Consider the following 23,433-nt stretch of genomic DNA (forward strand, 5'->3'; position numbering starts at 1 on the left):
AGTGGAGGTGTCAGATAGCCCAGGACTCTAAGACAGAAAGGCATTGGAGGGTTTGGAGTTGTTGTTTTTTAACTTCTTATCATGGAAAATCTTAATCATTTATACTTGGAACAATATAATGAGTCCCCTTGTACTAATCATTCAGCTTCAACAGCTTTCACTTTGGGAGGACTTTGAGCAGAGGAGTGACAAGACTTGGCATGACCTGACTTGAGCAGGATCACTCAGGAGAATAGGTGGTGGGGAAGTGGGGCAGGCACAGGAAACATAGTTAGGAAACAAATCACAATGGTTTTAACCCAAGGAACAGCCATGGTGGTGGGAAGAAGCAGTCAGACGGTGGTGGGAAGAAGCAGTCAGACTCGGGATTTTTTTTTCAAGATTTTATTTATTTATTCATGAGAGACAGAGAGAGAGAGAGAGGCAGAGACACAGGCAGAGGGAAAAACAGGCTCCATGCAGGGAGCCTGACTTGAGACTGGATCCCGGGTCTCCAGGATCACGCCCTGGGCTGAAGGCGGTGCTAAACTGCTAAGCCACTGGGGCTAGTCGGGATATTTTTTGAGAGTGACTAGAAATTATATCTTTTATGCTTTGTTCAAAAAAAATAATAATTTGAGAATGCATATAGTGCAGTAAGGAAGGTAAGAGATGGACCAGGATACCACTACCCTAGTCTAAATCCCAATTCCAAAAAACTAGCTTATAAGTGAACATTTGGAACACACTTGATCCATAAGTTACATAGTGTGCACTCCTCATCTATTCTTTTGCAACCATGAATGATTGGGCTGTGTAAGAATTTATTTGTAATTTTTTAATGAGGTGATGACACCTGTTGAGGTACAAGTCCCAACAATTCTTTTTAAAGATTTTATTTATTTATTCATGAAAGACAGAGAGAAAGAGGCAGAGACATAGGCAGAGAGAAAAGTAGGCTCCCCGTGGGGAACTCGATGCAGGAGTCCATCCCAGGTTCCTGGAATCATAACCTGAGCCGAAGGCAGATGCTCAACCAGCATCTGAGCTACCCAGGTGCCCCAAGTCTCAACAATCCTTTTTAAATTTTTTTTTTAATTTTTATTTATTTATGATAGTCACAGAGAGAGAGAGAGAGGCAGAGACACAGGCAGAGGGAGAAGCAGGCTCCATGCACCGGGAGCCCGATGTGGGATTCGATCCCGGGTCTCCAGGATCGCGCCCTGGGCCAAAGACAAGCGCCAAACCGCTGCGCCACCCAGGGATCCCCCCCAAGTCTCAACAATTCTTAAAGAAAAGCGTGTTCCTTATTATCTGAAATAATCATGATTTATGAGCAGCGATATTAATGTAATAAAACTGAAAATTAAAATAGAACAGAGATTTAATAGGGTAGCCAGAGGTTTTCTTCTTCTCTCTGTATTAGTTGAGAACACCCTCTTAGCACATGTCATATTAATGGCAGAGTGTGCCTTTCTTACCCCAGCCTGACATCTGAGTCATCTGTGTTCTTGGTCAGATAAGTAGGACAATAAACAAGGTAAAAGAATGTGACTGGATCAATGCACAGCCAGGAGCAACTCCTGGAAAAACAGCCATTCATTACCAGTGAATTGGGGGGGAAGAGGATATTTTCACATCGTCCCGCCTCACCAAGAACACCTCACTTACTTCCATTCCGAAGGCACAGGGTGTATTCCAAGGTCCTCTGTGTCTTGGCTGTCTGACCTTCGGTGATGTCACTTGTTAATCTGTCTGAACTTCTGTCTTCTTATCTATAAAATGGGGATGATAGTGCCATCTCTGCCTACCCAAAAGGGACACTGAGGGGCCCAGGGAGGAACGGGCCCTTATAAATAGAAGAGAAGGAAAGAAACTGGTGCCTCCATGGAACCAGCCATGTGCCAGGCACTGTGTAGCCCATCAGCAGCCATCTAAGGTCACATTACTGGCCCATTTTGTAGATGTGGAGCGTGAGGCTCAGAGAGGTTGGCTCTCCTATGTAAGGCCACAGGGCCAGAAGAAGAAAGAGGTGGGATTTCATCTGACACTGCATCAACCTTAAATCCTCTACCTTAAAAAGAGAGAACCATCTTTCCTGAGCATCTTCCTACTCCATGCCGGAAACTGTGTTAGACAGGGTTCTATCCTGTCTCACTTAATAAAGGTTATTCTATTCTTCCAGGGTGCCCAACAAATAAATAACAATAAAATCAGTTTGTCACCACTGAGAGAAGATACATAATGAAAACTATTCTTTTCCTCCTTTTTCCTCTTCTCCTCCCCCTTCTCCTCCTTCAACCCCCTCTCTGTGCTTCCTCCTCTCTTTCTTCTTTGTCTTATCATCTGACTTTCAACCTAACAGAGAAGAATGAATGCATGGTTGAATAGTGTCCGTGGCATGTGTTCTTTAAATAAAGGAGCCTTGCGGGAGGACAGGCACACTTTTGCCTCCTCACTACTAACTCCGAGACCTCCTTTCTTTCCTCACAACACACACTAACAAAACCAAACAAACAGGTTATTCAGGAATAACCGTCACGTACCAGCACCATACTAGGCGAAGGGGAACTGTACAACACGGGGCAGACATGATGTTTACAGAAGGAAAGACACTGAGCCAATGGCAGCCAGTGTAATGGAAAATGAGAATGGGCTTTGGAGTTGGGCAGACCCAGGTTCACACGGCTGCCCAGCACACCAGTTACAGGAATGATGGCAGTTTGCTTCACCTTAATATGCCTCAGTGCCTTAATCTGTGGAATGGGCTACCACTGCTGACCCCATAGAGCTGAGGGGAGGATCAGCTGAGTTAACATTTTCCCTTCCCTTCTATAAGAACAGTAAGTTACGAAGCACAGATGTATGTGCTCTGGGAGTTTAACAAGCCAAGAGGTAAGCCAGTAACCTTTTAGTTGTCCGTTGGTTTTACCATCTTCTTATTGCAAAAAAATTGCATTTGCTTTTCCTGCCCCACTCCAATCACATTCCCCCAAAAGGGGACAGTCGTGGAGTTTTGTGGGCTAAAGTGGTGAGGAGAATGCCATGGAGGATGCATATTTAGGTCTTACCTTTAGAGAATGAGTAGTGGTTCTAGATAGGGAAGAGATAGGAGGGACACCCCTGGGGTGATTGGAACCACGTGCAGGAAACACTGAGAAGCGGTGATGAGTATGGCTGGGAAGACAATGAGGAGGACCCTCACCACAGAGCCATTGTACATGCTGTCCTCCCTGCTGGGAATACTCTTCTCAACCTCCTGTCTCCTACCTACCCCTTCCCTTGTTACACTCCTACCCTCTGTTCGGAGCTCAGCTTTCATTGCTCTCAGGAACCTTTCTCCATTTCCTGACACAGTCAGATCCCTATTTCGAATGTCTTTTGTAAGGGCTTCACAGTTAGGCATTTACATTCATTTGTGAGTTTCTTTCTTAGAGTGCTCTCAGCTCCACTCTCTAATTCCCATCAGAACAGAGGTTATGTCTGTTTTGCACTCACATTGTATCCCAAGTCTCAACAATTCTTAGACCAACAACAGACCAACAATTCTGACCAAGAACACTCCCCGACCTACTGCAGTGCATGAAACATAGAAGGAGCCTAAGATCTACTCCCTGAGTAGATGGATATGTTTTAGTTTTCGGGGAAGTAATAGTCTGGATAGGAGAAAGGGTTTATAGTTGAGATTGCTAATCCCATTAGATGCAAGCACTGTATTTACTCATTTAATCCTTAAAACCAATTTGTGAAATTAAGTACACTTCATTTCATTTTAAAGATGGAGAAATTGGTGTCCAGAGATGTTAACCATCTTTCCCTATTGACCCAGCTATAATAAGTGGCAACAGAGGGATTTGAGCCTGGCAGCTTGACTTCAGAGTTCTTGGATCGACTCAGATTGCTCTGCTGCTTTAGTGGTAGAGGGGCAAAGTTAGGTACACAGGTAAAGGTAGGAAAGATTTGTTTGAAAATTATGGATTATTTTCCCCTTCTCTTCACGGTTATCACTTCTTGAGAAAAAATAAACAGAAAAGAACTACTTCGTGTGTCATGTCATACGTTCATGTTCCCTCTTCTGCCAAAGTGATTTGGTCAAATTTCCTCAGTAAACAGGACATTTCAAATTCTGATTGCCAGAAAATTTTAGACTCCTTCTCTTAGTCACCTTTTAAGAACCAGTATGAACTTTACTAGAGCCTGACAGAGTAACTTTGAATAAAAGGAGGTGATTTGACTAAGTTCAGTATTATCTGCGACACGAGGCTTCTGTTTTTTACTCAGAAAGCAGATCTAGCCTGTGATCGTCAGTACTATTGCATCATAAAGCTCCTGGAAGAAAGGTTCAATTTCATCAAGGAAGCTGATAAATCCCAAGCACCTCCAAGAATGATAGCTGTTACTATAATAGTAACACAATTATTACTAGAAAATTAAGAAAGACCAGTAAAATGTGGCACTCTGGGGGAAAAAAATAAAAAACAAACTTAACCCTAGGAATAAAAGTGCTTAGAATTGGTCATTTTTTTTCCAGCTCCTGCCTTTAGACAGGATTTTTAAAAAGTCATCTCAGGCCAGTTGTATCATTTAAATATCTCTAAATAGGGGAGTGCATTACAGTGATCAATAAGATAATCGTTAACACTGTATATTGCTCTAATTTACTGGGTAGTGTTCTGCAAACTTTAACCTATTTAACCCTCTTAACAAACCTGCAAGGCCCCGTTTTGATCCCTGTTTTACAGATGAGGAACTGAACAATGCCCAAGGTCATACAGCTAGTAAATGGTGGAACTGCCCTTAAACCTAGCTAGTCGGCCCTGGAGTACATGTTTGTACAGTGTCCCTTGGTAGCTGACTATTCATGTTTTCACCGTTGTCTCCCTGGCTGACACCGGTGTCTAAGCCCTCAGCATTTATGAACGGGCTCTGTGCAGACTCTTTCAAGAATAACCCAGCCTTCCTGGCAGATACATTGCTTTCTGGAAACCGAATTTTCAAGGGAACCACTATTCAAAGAAGTAAAAGGGAGGCTGAATAAAAAGGAAGGCCCCAGTTCTCTGAGGAACAGATGAATTTCTGAATCAATTGCTAGTAGCTCTCAAGTCATGGCAGCATTCTCTGAAGTATGCCCTCCTCTGAGTTAGAATTCCATTGTCTTCATTTGCCATACAACCTGAAAATAGTATCATTTTTTTTCTGTCCCCACACTTCAGCTTTCTTCTTTCAAGTCAGTATTTTGGAAAGTCCACAAAACCCAGGGGCCTCCCTGTCGTTGCCCTGTGGTTGATGTAAAAACCAGATGATGCCATGCTGACCTGAAGTCTTTTAAATGGATCACACTGCGCATTAGTCACTGGCAAATTTTTCAGGTCCTTTTACCTCAGAGACTACTCAGTTCCTCATTCTTGCCACCCTTCGGTCATGAAGTAATAGCAAGAAAAAGATGTGAGTACTTTTTTTGAGGACACCTCCCACTCCTTCCTTCAGTACTAGTGACGGGTTCCTTCATAGTGGTGACATTTGAAGGGTCCTGATATCCAAAGGGATTGGACTCTCATCACTAGATTCCTTCGGGTGTTCTGCTTAAGTAGAAATCCTACCTGATTTCACCCAAGTGAAGCATTTCATCATGCCTTACACTGTTGCATTCCTGTGCTCTGAGCACTTACAAGTGAAATTACATGGTCTATTTAGTGCTTTTCACTGTACATTTACTGCTAAAGAAATCCCTGTAGAATATGTCAGCCTAACAAAGGCCGATTTCACATGTTGACACCAAAGCCCAGAACTGGCATTGGCTCTGCAGGGACTATGCAGGCACAGCAGCCAATTTTGGAGCAAACCCAGAACTTTTCATTCCTTGTCCTTCCCTGAGGGGCAGAGGCTTTCTTCTGCCTGTTTTAAAAGGGAAAGCACTAAATTCATAATTGTTTTTACACCCAGAAGGCTTTCTTTAAGTGCTATACCTGTTTTAGAAATTATTTGTGCTTTGAGTTGGTGGTCAGAACTGAATTTAATCCTAAAGGTTCTTTGTGATGAAAGACACATCTGCAAGGACAGGAGGCCACTTCTTGGGAAGGGCCTTCTCCTTGAGAATGGGTATTAGAGGGTTTGAAAGCAAACTTTGGCAGAAGTTCTGGGCCAAAGTTCAGGCAAAGAGGCCCCAGGTTTCCAGGGGAGCTACACTGTTGATTAGAAAGGATTCTGTCCTTTGCTCAGGGTGGGAAACTTCTCTCCTCAAAACCCTAATCCTAGCTCTGATCCACTTTGCCTCAACTCTTGAAGTGAGAGATTGGTTTGGGGAAAAAAAATCCATACTGAAAAAATCCTCACAAAACCCTATCTTGATGGCATTTGAATCCATTTGATGATATTGCTAATAGAAGTAGACTGGCTGAAGGGGATCTGTCTTTTTCCAAGAAATTTTCTTGGCAAGGGTAGATTCTTCCTTAAGTCAATGTCAGAAAGACTTCCATCAAAGATTCATTGCTAGATGGGATTTCCATTTACTTTCTTTTCCTTCTGAGCTATGGGCTGCTTATACAGATTAAAATATTTCTAATGATTGTATAGTTGGGAGATTCTGGATTTAGGTCACTTCCTCAAAAAGAGACAATATGAGCCAAGGATATAGGATGACCAACTCTTCCCAGTGTTGGCCCTCAAAGTCCTAGAAACCTCCCCTCCCACCCTCCATCCTAGGCAAACCAGGATAGGGCTGGTCACCCTTTGAGGAAATACAATGTATTTCCAATAGTTTGGCTGAATTTATCATAGAATTCTGACTTACAGAATTCAGAAAAGTAAAAATAAAGTCATTGGTCTATTCTATTAGTATGACTTTAGTATTGGGGCTTTCTCAAGGGAGGACTCTGTGGTCTACTATGGGGGCTGGAGGACCAACTAGAGGAGAAAGGTTGTTCGAGCTGTCTTTGCTTGAAAATGCCATTATCTCTGTGCTACTCCTTTTTATGGCTATTGTCATCATTTTAAAGATATAACAATTAAAAAGATAAATTACCTTACATAGAATAATCCGATTTTATAAAACAAGAGCTAAATAGATGTCAGATCTAAGGATTTGTGTGTAGGGAGTGCACTTAATTGAATTGAAAAAACTTACTATGACCTGGATATATGTAACCCAGTTATCAGAGCTCATAGCAGAGAGTGCTGCCAAAGGCTGCAGTGTCCCGACAGATCACCACAGGCCAAGTCCATGGGCTTGAGTGTCCATGGCCAACCTTCAGAGCCAGATCCCTGGCAAAATTCTGTCTCCTGCCTAATCTCATGGCAGAGACTTGGGGTATATTGTTTCTGTTCCCCCTCTCCTTCCCTTGATTTCCATCAATCCACCCATCCCCCCTTCCCTTCTCATGGATCTTTTACCCAGCATTTGTGATTGAAAGCTGTGATAAGAATGCAGATAAAAATGGGTTCTTGGCTAGTAGGAAGAGGGATGTCTTATGGCTACACAGCATCCTCCAAGATGTGCTGTCCCAACTTTAACAATATATACAACATTATAAGCGGCCTGCTTCCTGGAGTATATCCTCCATATACAAACAACCAGCATTAGCATTGTACTTTATTTCCATCCCATCATTTATTCATTATATATTTTTTTAAATGGAACTGTGATCATATATGTATAGGTATGCCTAATATTGTATCATACTTTTTACTCTTACGGCTTTGTCATAAGCATTTTTCCATGTTGCAGTATAGTCAGATGTACTAACTTTTTAAATGTGCTTCTTATATAGATCTGCAACTATGTGGGACCTGCAAAGGTTATTGTTCAGTTGGTCACAAATGGGAAAAACATCCACCTGCATGCACACAGCCTGGTGGGAAAACACTGTGAGGATGGGATCTGCACTGTAACTGCTGGACCCAAGGACATGGTGGTCGGGTAAGTGAGAGCATGTGATACTGTGGAAGGTAGGAGCAGATACAACATGGGACTTTGACTGATTATGTCCTTTTCATACAGAACTTTCCCAAGACTATCAGAGGCCTTGAAATAAAACTGTGAGTTCTCACTTGGACTCCAAGGGGAAAGATATCCATATGTCTAAGTTTTCCTAAGTTTGCACCGTGGTTCTGGCCTAATTATTTATAGCACACACACACCCCCTTTCAGTCTCAGAAATGGCCCAGTTTGGATGATAAATTAAATGGTCACTTAACCGATGAAGCATTTGTGCCACTTTTAGCTGTATCTTCCTTCTGGAAATAAAGATAAGGACAAATTAGAAGAAACCTAACTATGGCAGAAATAAACACCTAATAGGTGGTTTTATACTCTTGATGATTCTTTTAATGAGCTATTGAGTCTAGATTTATGGTATGAACATTTTAAACATGAAATAGATCAATATTGTTTCAGATCTATGCTGTTTAGAAAGTGTGCACAGATAAGGAATGTAAATTTGTTCTGACATTCATAGACTTGAAACACAAATACATATTCAGACATATTCATTTAAGAATCTTAAATGCAGACAGAACAAGCAATTTTAAATGAATGAAATATTATAAAATAAATGCAGCCTAAAAGGAGTAAGAAACTTTAAATTAATTGTTTCATTTTTAAGAATATCTTCTAGGGTTTCCTAATGCTGTTTTAAACAGTTAGTGATAAAATCCCAGTTAATCTGGACTATTCACTCAAAAGAAAGGAATTGTTTAAATCAACTGTAATTAAGTGGATGGTAAGTATTTCAGGCTTTGAATTCCGATCAAGTTTTAAGTTGGTTGTCATTGGGGAGGTTGAGCTTTCATGTTCCTAGGTATTTCTTTGTTTGACTGTGAAAATATTCAAGTGTGAAAAACCTAGAGAGAGAGCTTTCTTTTAAGTCACTAAAATCTGATTCTTTTGATGTGAGAAAAAAAAGACTCTAGATTGGAGGAAGAAGCTTAAATTGATTTGAAAAATTCAGTTGTGCTTTATATGAACTTGTTTCAACATTCTCTTGAAAGACTGGCCTGTTTCCTGTTGTATGTCACAGTTGGTTCATCGTCTGTTTTGGAATACTCTTACAGTTCCTGACTGACCTATGAGAGCTTTGAAATGTAGGGTAATTGTCAGGGTTTCAGACTAATTGATCACTTAGTGTTTCTGCGGATTTACCCCAGTAGGCTGCTGTCAGTTTGAAGTGTTGGTCCTGTCTAATCTGTGTGATAATCATATCCTTTAGAGGAAATTATAGATGACGTTCCTTACGAATAATATTTGTTATTGTAAAACTGCTAGTATGTTGTCTATAATTTGGTGTTTCTGTGGCTTGGCTTAGTAATCTTCTAGGATTTTAGAAGGAACTAATGGTTATTTGGTTTGAAACCTACAGTGGGAATAGAAGTAAGTTCCCTGTTTCTAAGGAAAGGAAGGAAATCCTTTACTCTCTTGCAGTGAGGTTCTGTTATTGGGAGAACTCATTCATTCAACAAACATTTTGAGCATCTACGCTCCTAAGACTGATCAAAATGTCTCATCATAGCACTGTGGGATTTTTGTAACCCTATACAACAATTTCACTGAGGAATTTAGTCAAGAGGATGCCACTTAGGAGTTACAACAGACTCAGTAGACTTTCTTATTCAAGAGTGTTCTGTGAAATACTGGTACTCCTTTTATAATTGATTTTTTTATTTTTATTTTTTTTAAAGATTTTATTTACTTATTATTCATGAGAGACACAGAGAGAAGGCAGAGACATAGGGAGAGGGAGAAGCAAGCGCCTCGCAGGAAGCCCGATATGGGACTCAATCCCGGAACTCTGGGATCACACTCTGAGCCAAAGACAGGCACTCAGCTGCTGAGCCACCCAGGAGTCCCAATATAATTGATTTTTAATTGAGAAACTTTTGCTTACAGTATTTCCTTCATGATTTGTCTCTCTTATTTATTTATTTTTTTTAAGTTTCCAATGTCAGAACCTCTTGCATTTTAGTAGAGAGAATGTGCTAGTAATCTGGATTAGGGGCAATTTGTATGACTTCTTTAGCACTTTAATTCCTTCCTTAATAAAATATGAGTGTTGGGCTCCGTAATTAATCTCCAGGCCCTTTACCTCTTGAAAATTCTAGACTTAGCTAATATTGTAAAATGACACGAGCAGACTTGCAACATATGTATTTATGGAATGTCATCGATTACTATTATTTGGCCCTAACTTGTAGGTAAGAATAGCACCTAGAAAAATTTAGGAAGATAGCCAGAGTTATTCCTTAGACTTGTCAATACTAGAAATGGAACCAAGATAACCTGTTTTTAGTAACACAGCTTAGGCTGAGTATATATTCACAAACAGGGCACCAATCCAGCATATCAAAAATAATATATAAAAAATAACTCTGAGAAAATGAGTGGGAAATATCAGTGAGGGCGACAGAAATGAGAGACTCCTAACTCTGGGAAACGAACAAGGGGTAGTGGAAGGGGAGGTGGGCGGGAGGTTGGGGTGACTTGGGTGATGGGCACCGAGGGGGGCACTTGACGGGAAGAACACTGGGTGTTATGCTATATGTTGGCAAATTGAACACCAATAAAAAATATACAAAAAAATTTTTTAAAATAACTCTGAGAAGATAAATAACTTTTAAATTATCAAATCCAGAAGGGAGATGGGGGGTGTGTGTGTGACTGAAATAGAGAAAGGGGTTTAGAGTAAACTTATCTTGTTGAGCACTGCGTAATGTGTAGAACTGTTAAATCAGTATATTGTACACCTGAAACTAATGCAAAATTGTATGTTACCTATACTGGAATTAAAATTTAACAAATAAAGGCAAATTTTAAAAAATAAATTATCAAAGCCAAAGAAATACTTTTCTTTGGGGTTCTCAATAAAACTTACTTTCTATTTTCAAAGATATTTTGTTATCTAGATTAAAATATTCATGTTTTAGATAACTTGAGTCACAACTGTAGGTTTAAATGCTTACATTTGGGGGATTTTGCCTTAAATTTTTTAATTTAGCTTTAATGTTTTAAATTTCATTTCTGATTTATTTGCTTAGTTAGCTTTTAGTGCCTGTCCTCATAAAAATAATTTTAGTTCAGTATTTTATTTTTGACCTTGAATATCGACAGTTTGCTTCAACAACATCTTAGTTCTCTGAAATTTCAATCAATGGAAACTATGTTACTTGACTTTGCTTTAAGCCATCTTCCTCACCAATAATCACCACACCCTCTGTTTCCTGGCAGCCCTGATTTAGAGAGATCTAAAGTCATTTTTTTAAACCCATATTTACAGCATTTACCAATTGGTATGCACTAGAAGTGGATATATAAATACAAAAGAGAAACAAGACCTCTCTCAATGAGCTAGTACAAACTGTATTAAATTGGTATTTTTGTAGGTCCAAAAACAATTGATTATTGGCAGTCTTATAGTGTTAACCCCAAATACACAGAAAAAATGCTGGTTGGAGAAAATGAACAAAGTATGGACTGAGATTAGAAGTATCCAACTTCCAAATTAGGGTGTAGATTGTGAGTAAGGGGTACTTTTGAATCTTGTACCAGCTATCAGTGTTTGAGTCCTGAGAGGAAGAAAGGCCAGATGGAGGGGCCTCTTGAGAATCCCAACCTAATGACATGGGGGTTTGAACCTACCCAGAGGGCAGCAGTAGTTCCCAACTGATAATGATGATGATGGAACATCTGGCACAGTGTAGAGGATTTCACACCTGACTGCTAATTAAAGTCACCTTTGGTCACTTCATAAAAATACTGGGCCAGGCCCTCCTCTCAGAAATTCTGATCTCATTGGTCTCGCATAGCATAGAGTAGTGGTTCTCAAACTTTAGGCACATTGGAATCTCCTGGAGGATTTGCTGAAATACAAATTGCCAAGCCCCACTCTCAGAGTCTCAGATTCAGTAGATTTGGGATAGGAGTTCAAATTTTGCATTTTAATAAGTTCTCAGGAATCACTGATGCTGCTGCTCTAGAAATTACATTTTGAAAACCATTAGTATAGAATATGGCATTCCTGAGTAAGACACAAGATTGTAGTCCCAGTCCTATTATTAGCTGTGATAGCCATCTGTTTAAAAGTTTTTTGTCGGGTTTCACTAAAGTAAAGTATAATTTAAATACGGTAATATTTACCCTTTAAAGTGTACAGTTCAATGAATTTTGACAAATACTCGAATAAGAACCACAATCAAAGTATATAGTTCCATTGTCCCTACCCCCCCCAAAAAAAATTCTATGTGCCCCTTGGAGTCAACTCTACCTCCCACTCCAGGCCCCGGCAACTCTTGATCTGTTTTTTCTCCCTATAGTTTTGCCTTTTCCAGAATGACATAAAAATGGAATCATACACCACGTAGCTTTTTTGAGTCTGGCTTCGTTTACTTAGCAGAGTGCATTTGCCATTCCTCCCGGTAGTTGTGTGTATCAGCAGTTTACTCCTTTTCATTACAAAGTAGTACTACGTTGTACTCATATATATCACAGTTCATCAATCCACCTGTTGAAGAATGTTTCATTTATTTCTTGTTTTTGATGATGAAACCACTTTTTGTGTGAACATAAGTTTTCATTTCTTTTGGTCTCAAGTAAATTCTGAAGAGTAGAATTGTAGGGTCCACTTGTCTTATAAGGAACTGCCAAGTTGTTTTCCAAAGTGGCTATACCATCTTGCATTCCCCTGTATTAATGTTTATGATCTTCAGTTTTTTCAGTTGCATGTGCTTATTAATAAATGCCTGCTCTTGTTTTCTTTTACATTTTATTCTAGAAATTGTTGGACATACACAAAAGTAGAAAGAATACCACAATGAGCCCTCACTCTACGCATTACCAAGCTTTGACAATTAATCTTTACATCTTGATTTAAATATACCCCTGCCTAGTTATCTTTTGTATATTCATATCTGATCAAGTTCCATTCTGTTAAGAGGATACTTGGTAGATTTCAATCCTCTTAAATTTATTGAGACTTCTTTTACACATCAGAATATAGTGTGCCTGGTAAATGTTCATTGTGCAATTATAGAGAATGAGTAGTCTAATCAAGGTGAACACGTGCTATAGAACGCGTATTAGAACACATTATAGATCTATAAATATCAATTAGGTCAAGTTGTTTGATAGTAGTGTTCAAGAGTTCTGTATCCCTACTGACTTTCTCCCTACTTGTTCTATCAGTTAGTGAGAGAGGGGTGTTGAAATCTCTGATTATAGATATATCTATTTCTTCTTCCAGTTTATAAGATGTTGTTTCTTATATTGTGAAGATCTTTTATTCAATACATAAACATTTAGAATTCTTATGTCTGCTTAATGGATTGATCCCTTTATCGTTATGAGATGACCCTCTTTTATCCCTGATTATACTTTTTTGCTCTAAAATCCACCTTGACTGATACTAATACAGAGCTATTTCAGCTTGCTTTAAAGATTTTATTTATTTATGCAAGAGAGGGAAAGCACAAGCAGTGTGGGGGAGGGGCAGAGGGAGAGGCAGACTCAATGAGCAGGAAGTGCTCATTCAATGTGGCCCAATTTCAAGACCCTGGGATCATGACTTGAGTCACAGGCAGATGCTTAACCAACTGAACCTCTCAGACATCCCTCAGCTTTCTCTTGATTAATGTTAGCTTGGAACATTTTTTTTCCATCCTTTTAGTTTTTACCTATTTGTGTCTTTATATTTAGAGTAAATATACACTGCATATAGCTGGTCTTATTTTTTTTAATTCGATTTGACACTCTCTGCCTCATAATTGAGGTATTAAAAACAATCTGTTTTTAATCTGATTATTGATTGAGCTGTGTTTCAATCTACCATCTTGCTGTTTGTTTTCTGCTTATCACATCTGATTTTTGTTCCACTTTTCCTCTTTTTTCTGTCTTCTTTTAGATTATTTGCTAAGATTTTATCTTCTTTTTGGTTTATACCTCTTTATAGTGTTTAGAAGTTGTTTTACAGCTTGTTATGCTACACATCTTTAACTTACCATAGTCTACCTTTAAGTAACTTTATACTTTTTTATATATAGTACATGAATAGTACTTCCATTTCTCTTCTATCAGCCTATGTGCTTTGTGTACTATATCTATACCTACAGATGTGATAAATTCCACAATATACAGGTTTTTTATTTTTGCTTTAAATGCTCAATTATCTTTTTAAAATTAGTTTCATAGGTAGAATTTAATGATTCATCAGTTGCATATAACACTCAATACTCATTAAATTGAGTGTCCTCCTTAATGTTCATCACCCAGTTACCCCATCCCCCCACTCACCTTCCCTCCAGCAACCCTCTGAAAGTTTCCTAGAGTTCAGCATCTCTTATGGTTTGCCTGCCTCTCTGTTTTCATCTTATTTTTTCTTTCCCTTGCCCTATGTTCATCTGTTTTGTTTCTTAAATTCCACATATGAGTGAAATAATATGGTATTTGTTTTTCTCTGACGCATTTTCCTTAGCATAATATCTTCTAGTTCCATCCCTGTTGTTGCAAATGGCAAGATTTCATTTATTTTGATGGCTGAGTAGTAGTCCATTGTATGTATATGTATATATACATATATATATGTATATGTGTATATATATATATACATACACACCATATCATCTTTATCCATTCATCTGGGCTCTTTCCATATTTTCACTCTTTTGGACATTGCTGCTATGAACATTGGGGTGCAGATGCCCCTGTGAATCACTGTATTTGTATCCTTTGGATAAATACCAAGTAGTGTAATTGTTGAGTCATTGGATAGCTCTATTTTTAACTTTTTGAGGAATCTCCATACAGTTTTCCAGAGTGGCTACATGCTCAGTTATCTTTTAAAAGAAATTGTAAATAAGGAAAAAAATATTTATATTGAACTACATATTTATCATTTGCAGTGCTCTTCATTCTGTTTCATAGATCAAGATTTCTGTCTGGTAGCATTTTCTCCTGCCCTCCTTTCCTTTTTCTTCTACTGCTGGTCTGCTGCTGATAAATTCTTCAGTTCTCATACATCTTTAAACTCTTTATTTTGTCTCTGTTTTAGAAAGATATTTTTGAGGAGTATAGAATTCCATGTTGACAGTGTTCTTTACACATTCTTAAAATATGCTGCCCCAGGGTCTTTTGGCTTGCCTTATTTCCAGACCTCTGCCATCATTCTGATATTTTGTTCCTTTCACATAGCGTGTCTTTTTTCTCTATCAGGTCTCCAGATTTTCTCTTCATTAGTTTTCATTTCTCTTTGCTAGTCTGAAGCAGTTTTATTATGGGCTTTCATGTAGTTTTCTTCATGACTTTTTGTGTTTTGGAGTTCATTATGATTTTTTGATCTCTGGGTTTATAGTTTTTTATTAAATTTTAAAATCTGTCAGCCATTTTTTTAAAATATTTTTTCCATCCACTCCTCCTTTTCTTCTTCTTCTGAAACACCAACTACTTGTGTGTTTGGCTGTTTGAAATTGTCCCATAGCTCACTGGTGATCTATTATTTTTTAAAATTGTTCTTTTTCCTGTGTTTCGTTTTGAATAGTTCTATTACCGTGTCCTCAAGTTCACTAATCCTCTTATCTGTAGTGTCTAACAAGTTCTTAATTCCATCTAGTGTGTTTTTCTTTCAGTGAATTCAGTTTTCATCTCTGTAGGTTTGTGTGATGTCTCTTTTATATCTTGCAGGTACTCCTTAACATATTAAAGCTTTTCACCCTCTTACCTATATAGAATATATCTATAGTAGCTATATTAATGTATGTTCTACAAATTTTGTGTTCTTTCTCATTTCTGGATCTGTTACTATTGATTGATTGTTATCCTAATTATGAGTTGCATTTTCCTACATCTTTGCATGCCTGGTAATTTTTGATTGAATGGCAGATATTTTGAATTTTGGACAGTTGCATGCTGGCTTTTTTTTTTTTTTGTATGCCTTTAAATATTTTTGAACATTTGGATGAAATTAAATTCAAGAACATTTTGATCCTTTCTAGACTTATTTCTAAGCTTTGTTAGGGAAAGTAGAGCAGCCTTTAGTCTAGGGTTAATTTGATGCTATAACTAAGCCAATAACTTTTTGAATATTCATCCTGATGATTCATGTATTACAAGGTTTCTTAAACTATTCCAGTTCCATGTGCTCCAAGAAATGTTTTGCCTGCCCCATTCTGGTGGTTTTTTCCCCAGTCTCACGCACATGCTCTGATCAGTACTTAACTGAAGACTCAAGGCAGGGCCATTGTACATCTCTGAATATGTCTCTGTATATGGTTCTTTCTTCTCTGGTTCTCTGCCTGTGAATTCTAGCCTCTTTGGCCTCCTCAAATTTTTAACTCTGTCTCCAAAACTCAGAGAGATTGCCAGGTCCTAGCTAGGGTCTCCCTTCCTCTGCTGCAGCCTGAAGACTCTAGGCATTAAACCAGCATAATTGCAGGATTCATCTTAGTTGTTTCTCTTAAGGATCACGATCCTATGCTACCTGTTCTCCAGGGTTGGGAGACCATTTTTTCATGGGTTTCATGTTACTTACTTAAGGTAAAAGGTTCAATCTACTCCCATCACTAACTGAAACAGAAGATTGGCTTCTGTATTGTTTCATTTATTACCAGAATAAAGAAATTATTCACATAAGGCTGATGCCCTTTTCACAGGGATTAGTTAAATAATATACATTAAAATTACTTTCAAAATGGCAAAGTGTAAAGTGTAACATAGGTGTTTGTCACTCTTGCTACCTATATATAAGTAGTTGTGGATGTTCTGTGTAGGAGTACAGCCTAAAAGGCCAAAAGATGAAGGTGTCGTTTCAGAAAAACTGCCTCTGCTTCCATACATATCAGTATGTCATGTTGCATATTTTTCTGTGCTGTATTCATGCATTCATTAATTCAACTGACATTTATTAGACACTCATATGACAAGCACTGTTCTAGACATTGGAGGTCTTTGACCTTGGGAGCTTATATTCTGTTGGTCTATTTTCTTCTTTGTGTATCTCAGCTATTCTAACCATTTTATTTATTTATTTATTTATTTATTTATTTATTTATTTATTTTAGTGTAGCTGACACACAGTTACATTAGTTTCAGGTACACAAGATAGTGATTTGACAAATTTATACATCATGCTAGTTCATGTCCTACTTTTTTCTATCACTGTCTGGACACGTTTCTCATTGTGTCCCTGGACCTTTGTATGAATGCTCATCTCATTCTGCCTTCACCTCCTATATTTTCTTCCCCTAGTTCATCATTCATGCAGTATCTTATTCTTTGTTTCATCTAGTCCAATTGTCATAATATTTCTGTCTTTCCTTTTTTTAAGATTTTATTTATTCATTTGAGAGAGAGAGAGAGAGAGAAGGAGCACAAGCAAGGGGAGAGGCAAGGGAGAGTCAGAGGGGGAGGAAGAAGCAGACTCCTCACTGAGTTGGGAGCCCGACATGGGGCTAGATCCCAGGACCTGGAGATCATAACCTGAGCCAAAGGCAGACACTTAACCATCTGAGCCATCCAGGCACCCCTATTTCTGCCTTTCCATTACTAATCTTTTTTCTTTCTTTCTTTCTGGGTAAAAGCCAGAGCAAAAGAAAAGTTTTTGAAAAGCTTACAAGGCTTTAAAAGATCTGTGCCCCCAGTTACCTCTTTGAACTTTTCAATTACTACTGACCTCTTGTTGATTTTCCTCCAGCAACTTTGGCCTCCTTGCCATTGTTATCTTTTGAAAACACCAGTCATGTCTGACCTCAGGGTCTTTGCATTTGCTATTCCTTCTGTCTTGATACTGTTCTTCATATATCCACATCTTTTCCCTCACTCTCTTAAAAGTCTTTGCTCAGTTGCCATCTTTTCAATGAGGCTTTTTCTGACCTCTCCCTATTTTAAAACACCGTATCTTCTATTACTGCCTTTCCTTTTCTCCATCCCTAACTTATTTTTCTTGGTAACACTTACTACCTTCTAAATTATGGAGGTGAACAAATATTTGTTGAATGAACGAGTCTCCTTGGTAAAGGACATTTTTATTTGTTGAATTATATTTATTGAACGTACTTTTTTGTTTCATGTATGTGTGTTTCATATTTTTTAAATGAATGGCTGAAGTATTTCATATTTTTTCTTTAAGATCCCTTAACTTACTTTATTTAGCTTATTAACATGTTTTTGCCCAAAAGGTATGTAGGCTTCATAAGATAAAAGGTTTTCCATCCTGAATCCATGTAAGAATTGGATGGCATTCTAGTAGTAATAAATAATTGCATCCTTACAGATAACCAAAGAGGAAATGGCACTCCATTTAAATCCCATCTAGAAACCCAAGGATGATCCAAATGAAAAAAGAAAAAAAATCCTTCCAAATTAAACATTCCTCTTTTTTTTTTAAAGATTTTATTTATTTATTCATGAGAGACAGAGAGAGAGAAAGAGGCAGAGACACAGGCAGAGGGAGAAGCAAGCTTCATGCAGGGAGCCCAATGAGGGACTCGATCCCAGGACTCCAGGATCAGGCCCTGGGCTGAAGGCAGCGCTAAACCGCTGAGCCACCCGGGCTGCCCATTCCTCTTATTCCTTAAAACAAAACAAAACAAACAAACAAAAAAATAAAAAATAAATTTAAAAAAAACAAAACAAAAAACTAGATAAGTTACTACCATATTCAGAATTTTTTTAAAAAATGTAAACAACTCTCCTAGAAAATACTTTAAAATGAGACTGGGTAAAATTTCCTTACTAAAATGTGTGTGTGTGTGTGTGTGTGTGTGTGTGTGTGTACCCCACTCCCTTAATCATTTGAAAGTGTAATGAACCCTGAAAACCAAAAGATTTTGCTCAGTTTGCCAGACTCATTTGGTGGCAAAACCCAATCTGACCTGATGTGCAGTGATTTATAGTCTTTATTATTCCATTTGGTGAGTCTACCTCATATGTTCCACTGCAGAAATAGTAAGGTGTTTGATTATAGTGTGGACTCCAGCAACCAAGAGCCTGTGGAATTTTTTAAAAGCCACCGTGCTGATGGAAAACCGGACTCTTCGTTATCGACTGCCTAACTTTTGGTGATGGTTGTTGCTGTTACTGCTTTTTCTCCAGCTTTGCAAACCTGGGTATACTTCATGTGACAAAGAAAAAAGTATTTGAAACACTGGAAGCACGAATGACAGAGGCATGTACGAAGGGCTACAATCCTGGCCTTTTGGTGCATCCGGATCTCGCCTATCTGCAAGCGGAAGGCGGAGGAGACCGGCAGCTTACAGGTGAGCCTCCTCTCCCCACTTCGGTCCCCTGAGGTCAGGCTCTCCTTTGCTCGTGTGTAGACCACACACTCTTCTGTATGTCCCAGACCGTACCTCAAGATTCTACCCCACTTTCCCTGCTCAGAAACCTTTGATGGCATCCTGCTATTTTCTAGAATAAAATCTGTGCCTCCGTGGCCTAGTTTACCAAGCCTTCACTCAATTTGGCCCCAGCGGGCTTTTCCAGCTTTACCTCCAATTGCACTGTGTACCTCCTCTCCTCATCATCTCCCTCTGAACACCTGATACATCTTCACACCTTTGTGTGTGTCTTCCTCTACCTCCCTAAAGCACGTACCCTGCCCTCTTCAGCCTGTCAAAACCAACTCATAATTCAACACTTAGTTCCTCTGTTTTAGTTTCCCGCCATTTTACCTCCTGCTGTTCACCTTCTTATAAGGAACCTCTTTGGTCTCTTCGTACTCTTCAGGCACATCATAAACTATTCTCTTTCTTGTAAAAATGCTAAGATTTTATGTTTTCCTGCTTTTATCTATATTTTTCCTTTCAGCCCCAATCCTTGTCCTACCCACCTGTGCCATTGCTGCTTTTACATGTTGTCCATTAGTCTGGTCACCTTGTTGTCATCCGATACTCAGGCGACCCCAAACCAATCACTGTTATTTCACTAAACACATTCTGACATCCAGACTCAAAACCTTCACATCAACTTTGAATCCTCCTCCTTGCTTATGCTGTATCTCCAGTCTGTAGCTCCACTCTTCTGTCCTCTTTCTAGCAAGTTCCGCTGCCCACTCTGTTTTTCTTGCTCTGCTGCTATCCATCTGCACCTCTGAACCAGTTTACACCCTGTGGCCAGATGAATCTTTCAAAAGCCCCTGCCACACCACTGCTCAGTATCTCCCTGCTGCCTACAAAATCCAAATTCGGTAAGCTGGCATTTTAGGCCTTTCAAGACCTGGCCCTGTGTGCATTTCCAATGCTCTTTCCCACTACACCCCTTCACATCAAACTGAATTAGAAGCACCAGGAATTCTCACTTCCTCACCTTGGCATATTCTTTCTGTTTTTGCTGTTCCCTCTTCCTGGAATGCCTTTATGTACCACTTTCATAAGTTCAAGTTGTACCAGCCCTTCAAGATATAGAGTATATGTCTCTTCTGCTCCAAAGCCTCTGGGTTCTTCCCTCCTTTGTAATTCCATCTCTCTTCACTTGTAGCTCTTTTACAGTACTCACCACCTTTGGTGATACTATGAGTTAAATACGGCTAGATCCATCAGCACGAAGCTCCATCAGGAGGTGAGGAAGGAGTCCGATGCAATGGAGCTACTCAGTTTCTCCAGAAGCACTTTTTGAGTACTTCCTATGTGCCAGGCACTGTGCGAGGCACGGTGAAATGAACATGGTCCCTGTGCTAGGGAGCTTTTGGAATACTTATTTTCACATTTCACAATACAACTGATGCCTAATCAGCTTATTGTGGCATCACATCTTTTGTGGCTTCAGCTGTAATGTCTTGTAGGGAGAAAAAGGAGAATTCAGGAGAAGATAAGAAAGGAGAGAGCCAGTGGAGGACAGTTTTCACTATTTCACTATATTCACAGAAAATATAGGGAGGGCTTCTCTGGATACCTTTAATTTGGATGACATACATGAAACCGTTTTTAAAATTTTATTAGCAATACAAATAATTTCAAAAGATAAAAACAGGTTTTTATTTTCAATTTATATTCTTTATTTGGGCTTTATAAAGACATCTTATCTAAAACATTCATGCTTTACTCTTTCCCTGCACGAATGCGCTGTGCTGTATGGTCCCAGATCGGGAAAAGGAGATCATCCGCCAGGCAGCTCTTCAGCAGACAAAGGAGATGGACCTCAGTGTGGTGCGGCTCATGTTTACAGCTTTTCTTCCAGATAGCACCGGCAGCTTCACAAGGCGCCTGGAACCCGTAGTGTCAGATGCCATCTACGACAGCAGTGAGTCCTTGACTTCTAACTGGAGGCAGCTTGGTATAGTGTCAAGTACAGACTTTCAACCCAGCCCTGGCAGTTACTTACTAGCTCAGAGTCCCAGGGCAAGTAACTAAATCATTTGGAGCCTCACATTTGTCATCTACAAATGGGAATACTAAAATCTAGCTGGAAAAGTTGATGTCTAGATTAAAAGTGAATGTTATGAGGTGAGCAATAAATGTGGTTTTCCTTCCTCAAATGTGCATGCTAGTCTTTCACATGCCATTTGATGATGGCAAATCTTTTTTTATTTATGAATTTTTTGCCATGAGGATATATTATTGGTGCTCCTAGAAAAACACCTCAATATTTTTTGTTGAGGCTCTAAAGAGATGTTAATAAAAACAACTATTATTCTCACCCATCTTCGTACTTGCATGTTCTAGCTTTTAACAAGATAAGAACTACATGTTAACCAAATGAGTAGTGTGGACAGCATGTGACTTCAAAATTCTATTTCAGTCTGTAGTTCCTAGAACTTTTTAAGAGTTTTACCATGGTCTTCAGCCTTTACCATGCACATTTCTTGTTTGGTATGCACGGGATTTATTAAACAAATCAAAGAAGCCTGCAAGTGTGGTACTTAGGCTCACTGAAAGTTTATAGAGTTTGGTCTAAGTAGAAAACTCCATGCCCCAAGTACAACAACTGGCCAATTTCTTTAATTTAAACAAGTCTGAAGGGAAGTGAAAGAGTTATAAAATGATGTAGACTTGTATACTAAAGATCACCTTAAAATGCAGCTGTGGGAGGAAAAAAAAAAAAAAAGGAAGCTTTATACTATTACCACAAGAAACTTTTGCCCCAACCACACAGAATTCTAATTTAGTCTGGGGAAAAGAACTATAACCTCTCCCTTTTTCTTTTCTGTAAAATAAGAATGTATGAGTAGCTTAAGAAAATTGTATTTTTTCTAAATTTTGAAGACTCTTGTAAACAGCCTATCGGTAACATGGAAATAATTGAAGGTCTTGACCTACATGAAATTCCACAAATCCATTGGCTTGGTACTTCCTGAAACATCAGAAAAGTTCTTTCTCTTTCTGTATGAATCTTTCTTACTGTCTTAGTGGGAGACACAAATACTGTTCCTTTCTGCCTAGTCTGTTTGGGTAGTAATGATCCATGTTCAAGAAGTGAGGACTTCTGAGGACTTCCAGAAGCTTTTTTATTTGTATCCTTGTTAAAGCAATGTAAGTGAAGACATCAGTTTATTTCTTTAATTAAAGTATAATTAACATAACAGTATCATATTCCTTTTACACATAGAACATATTGATTTGACAGTTTTATACATTGCTCAATGCTTACCACGATAAACTATTTGAACTTTGTTTTGGTTAATGTGTGCTAAGGGCCGGGTTTCCCATAAGAGATTGACTTATGAAGCTGAGAATAAATTGTGATGTTGTTGTTTTTCTCCTCTGATCAGAAGCCCCCAATGCGTCCAACTTGAAAATTGTAAGAATGGACAGGACAGCTGGATGCGTAACAGGAGGGGAAGAAATTTATCTTCTCTGTGACAAGGTTCAGAAAGGTAAATATATGCTCCCATCTCAAGATGTGGAATGTAATTCTGAGTGTGTCTGTAAGTCACTTTTTGGCAGTAGATTCAGTAATATCCCTTTTCTACATGGAACTCTTTTAGAAAATGTACACATTTCACCTCTTCCAAGTGTGTCTGTGGGTTTTTTTAAGCTGACTAATTAATTTTAAAACCTTCAATAGAAGTAAAGAGAAATAAAAAAAAATAGTGATCATTGTAATCAGTGACATTTTAATATTTCTGTACTTTAAACTTTGGTATCTGAACTTAAACTAAAATAAATGAGTAATAGCCCATGTTTCACACACACATGCCACACAGAATAAATAATATTTTATATAGTATAAAATTGTTAATTTAATTTATCTTATAAGGCTTCATTGCAACACTGAGAGGGCTTCTCCAAAACTTTCATGTGACACTCTGATGTCAATTAAGAAAAAGAGAATAAGGACTATAGGGAAATTCTCAGAGCATATTTCTCATAATTTTCACTTTCAGAAGAGGTTCTTGGCATTTACCTTTCATTAGCAATGGTACAAGATTTATAAGTAAGCAAAAGCTGAAAGCGATTGTAGTATTTTCTCAAACAGCTCATTTTTAAAATACAGTAATAGAATAGTATAATAAAGTTCTACTCACGACAAAATGGTGAGCGTTT

General features: G+C 38.6%; 1 protein-coding gene across 2 annotated transcripts in view; it reads left to right on the forward strand.

Annotated features, from left to right (window-relative positions):
* The window catches only part of NFKB1 (nuclear factor kappa B subunit 1), a 119,311-nt gene that overhangs the window by 59,653 nt on the left and 36,225 nt on the right, over positions 1-23,433 (forward strand). For both annotated transcript variants that reach the window (XM_041757962.1, XM_041757963.1), the window contains 4 exons: positions 7,746-7,894; positions 19,046-19,209; positions 21,032-21,190; positions 22,659-22,763. In XM_041757962.1, the coding sequence (XP_041613896.1) occupies positions 7,746-7,894; positions 19,046-19,209; positions 21,032-21,190; positions 22,659-22,763 (577 nt within the window). The remainder of the gene's footprint in view (positions 1-7,745; positions 7,895-19,045; positions 19,210-21,031; positions 21,191-22,658; positions 22,764-23,433) is intronic.

This window comes from Vulpes lagopus, chromosome 6 (genome assembly GCF_018345385.1).
Source record: "Vulpes lagopus strain Blue_001 chromosome 6, ASM1834538v1, whole genome shotgun sequence".
NCBI classification, from domain to species: Eukaryota; Metazoa; Chordata; class Mammalia; order Carnivora; family Canidae; genus Vulpes; species Vulpes lagopus.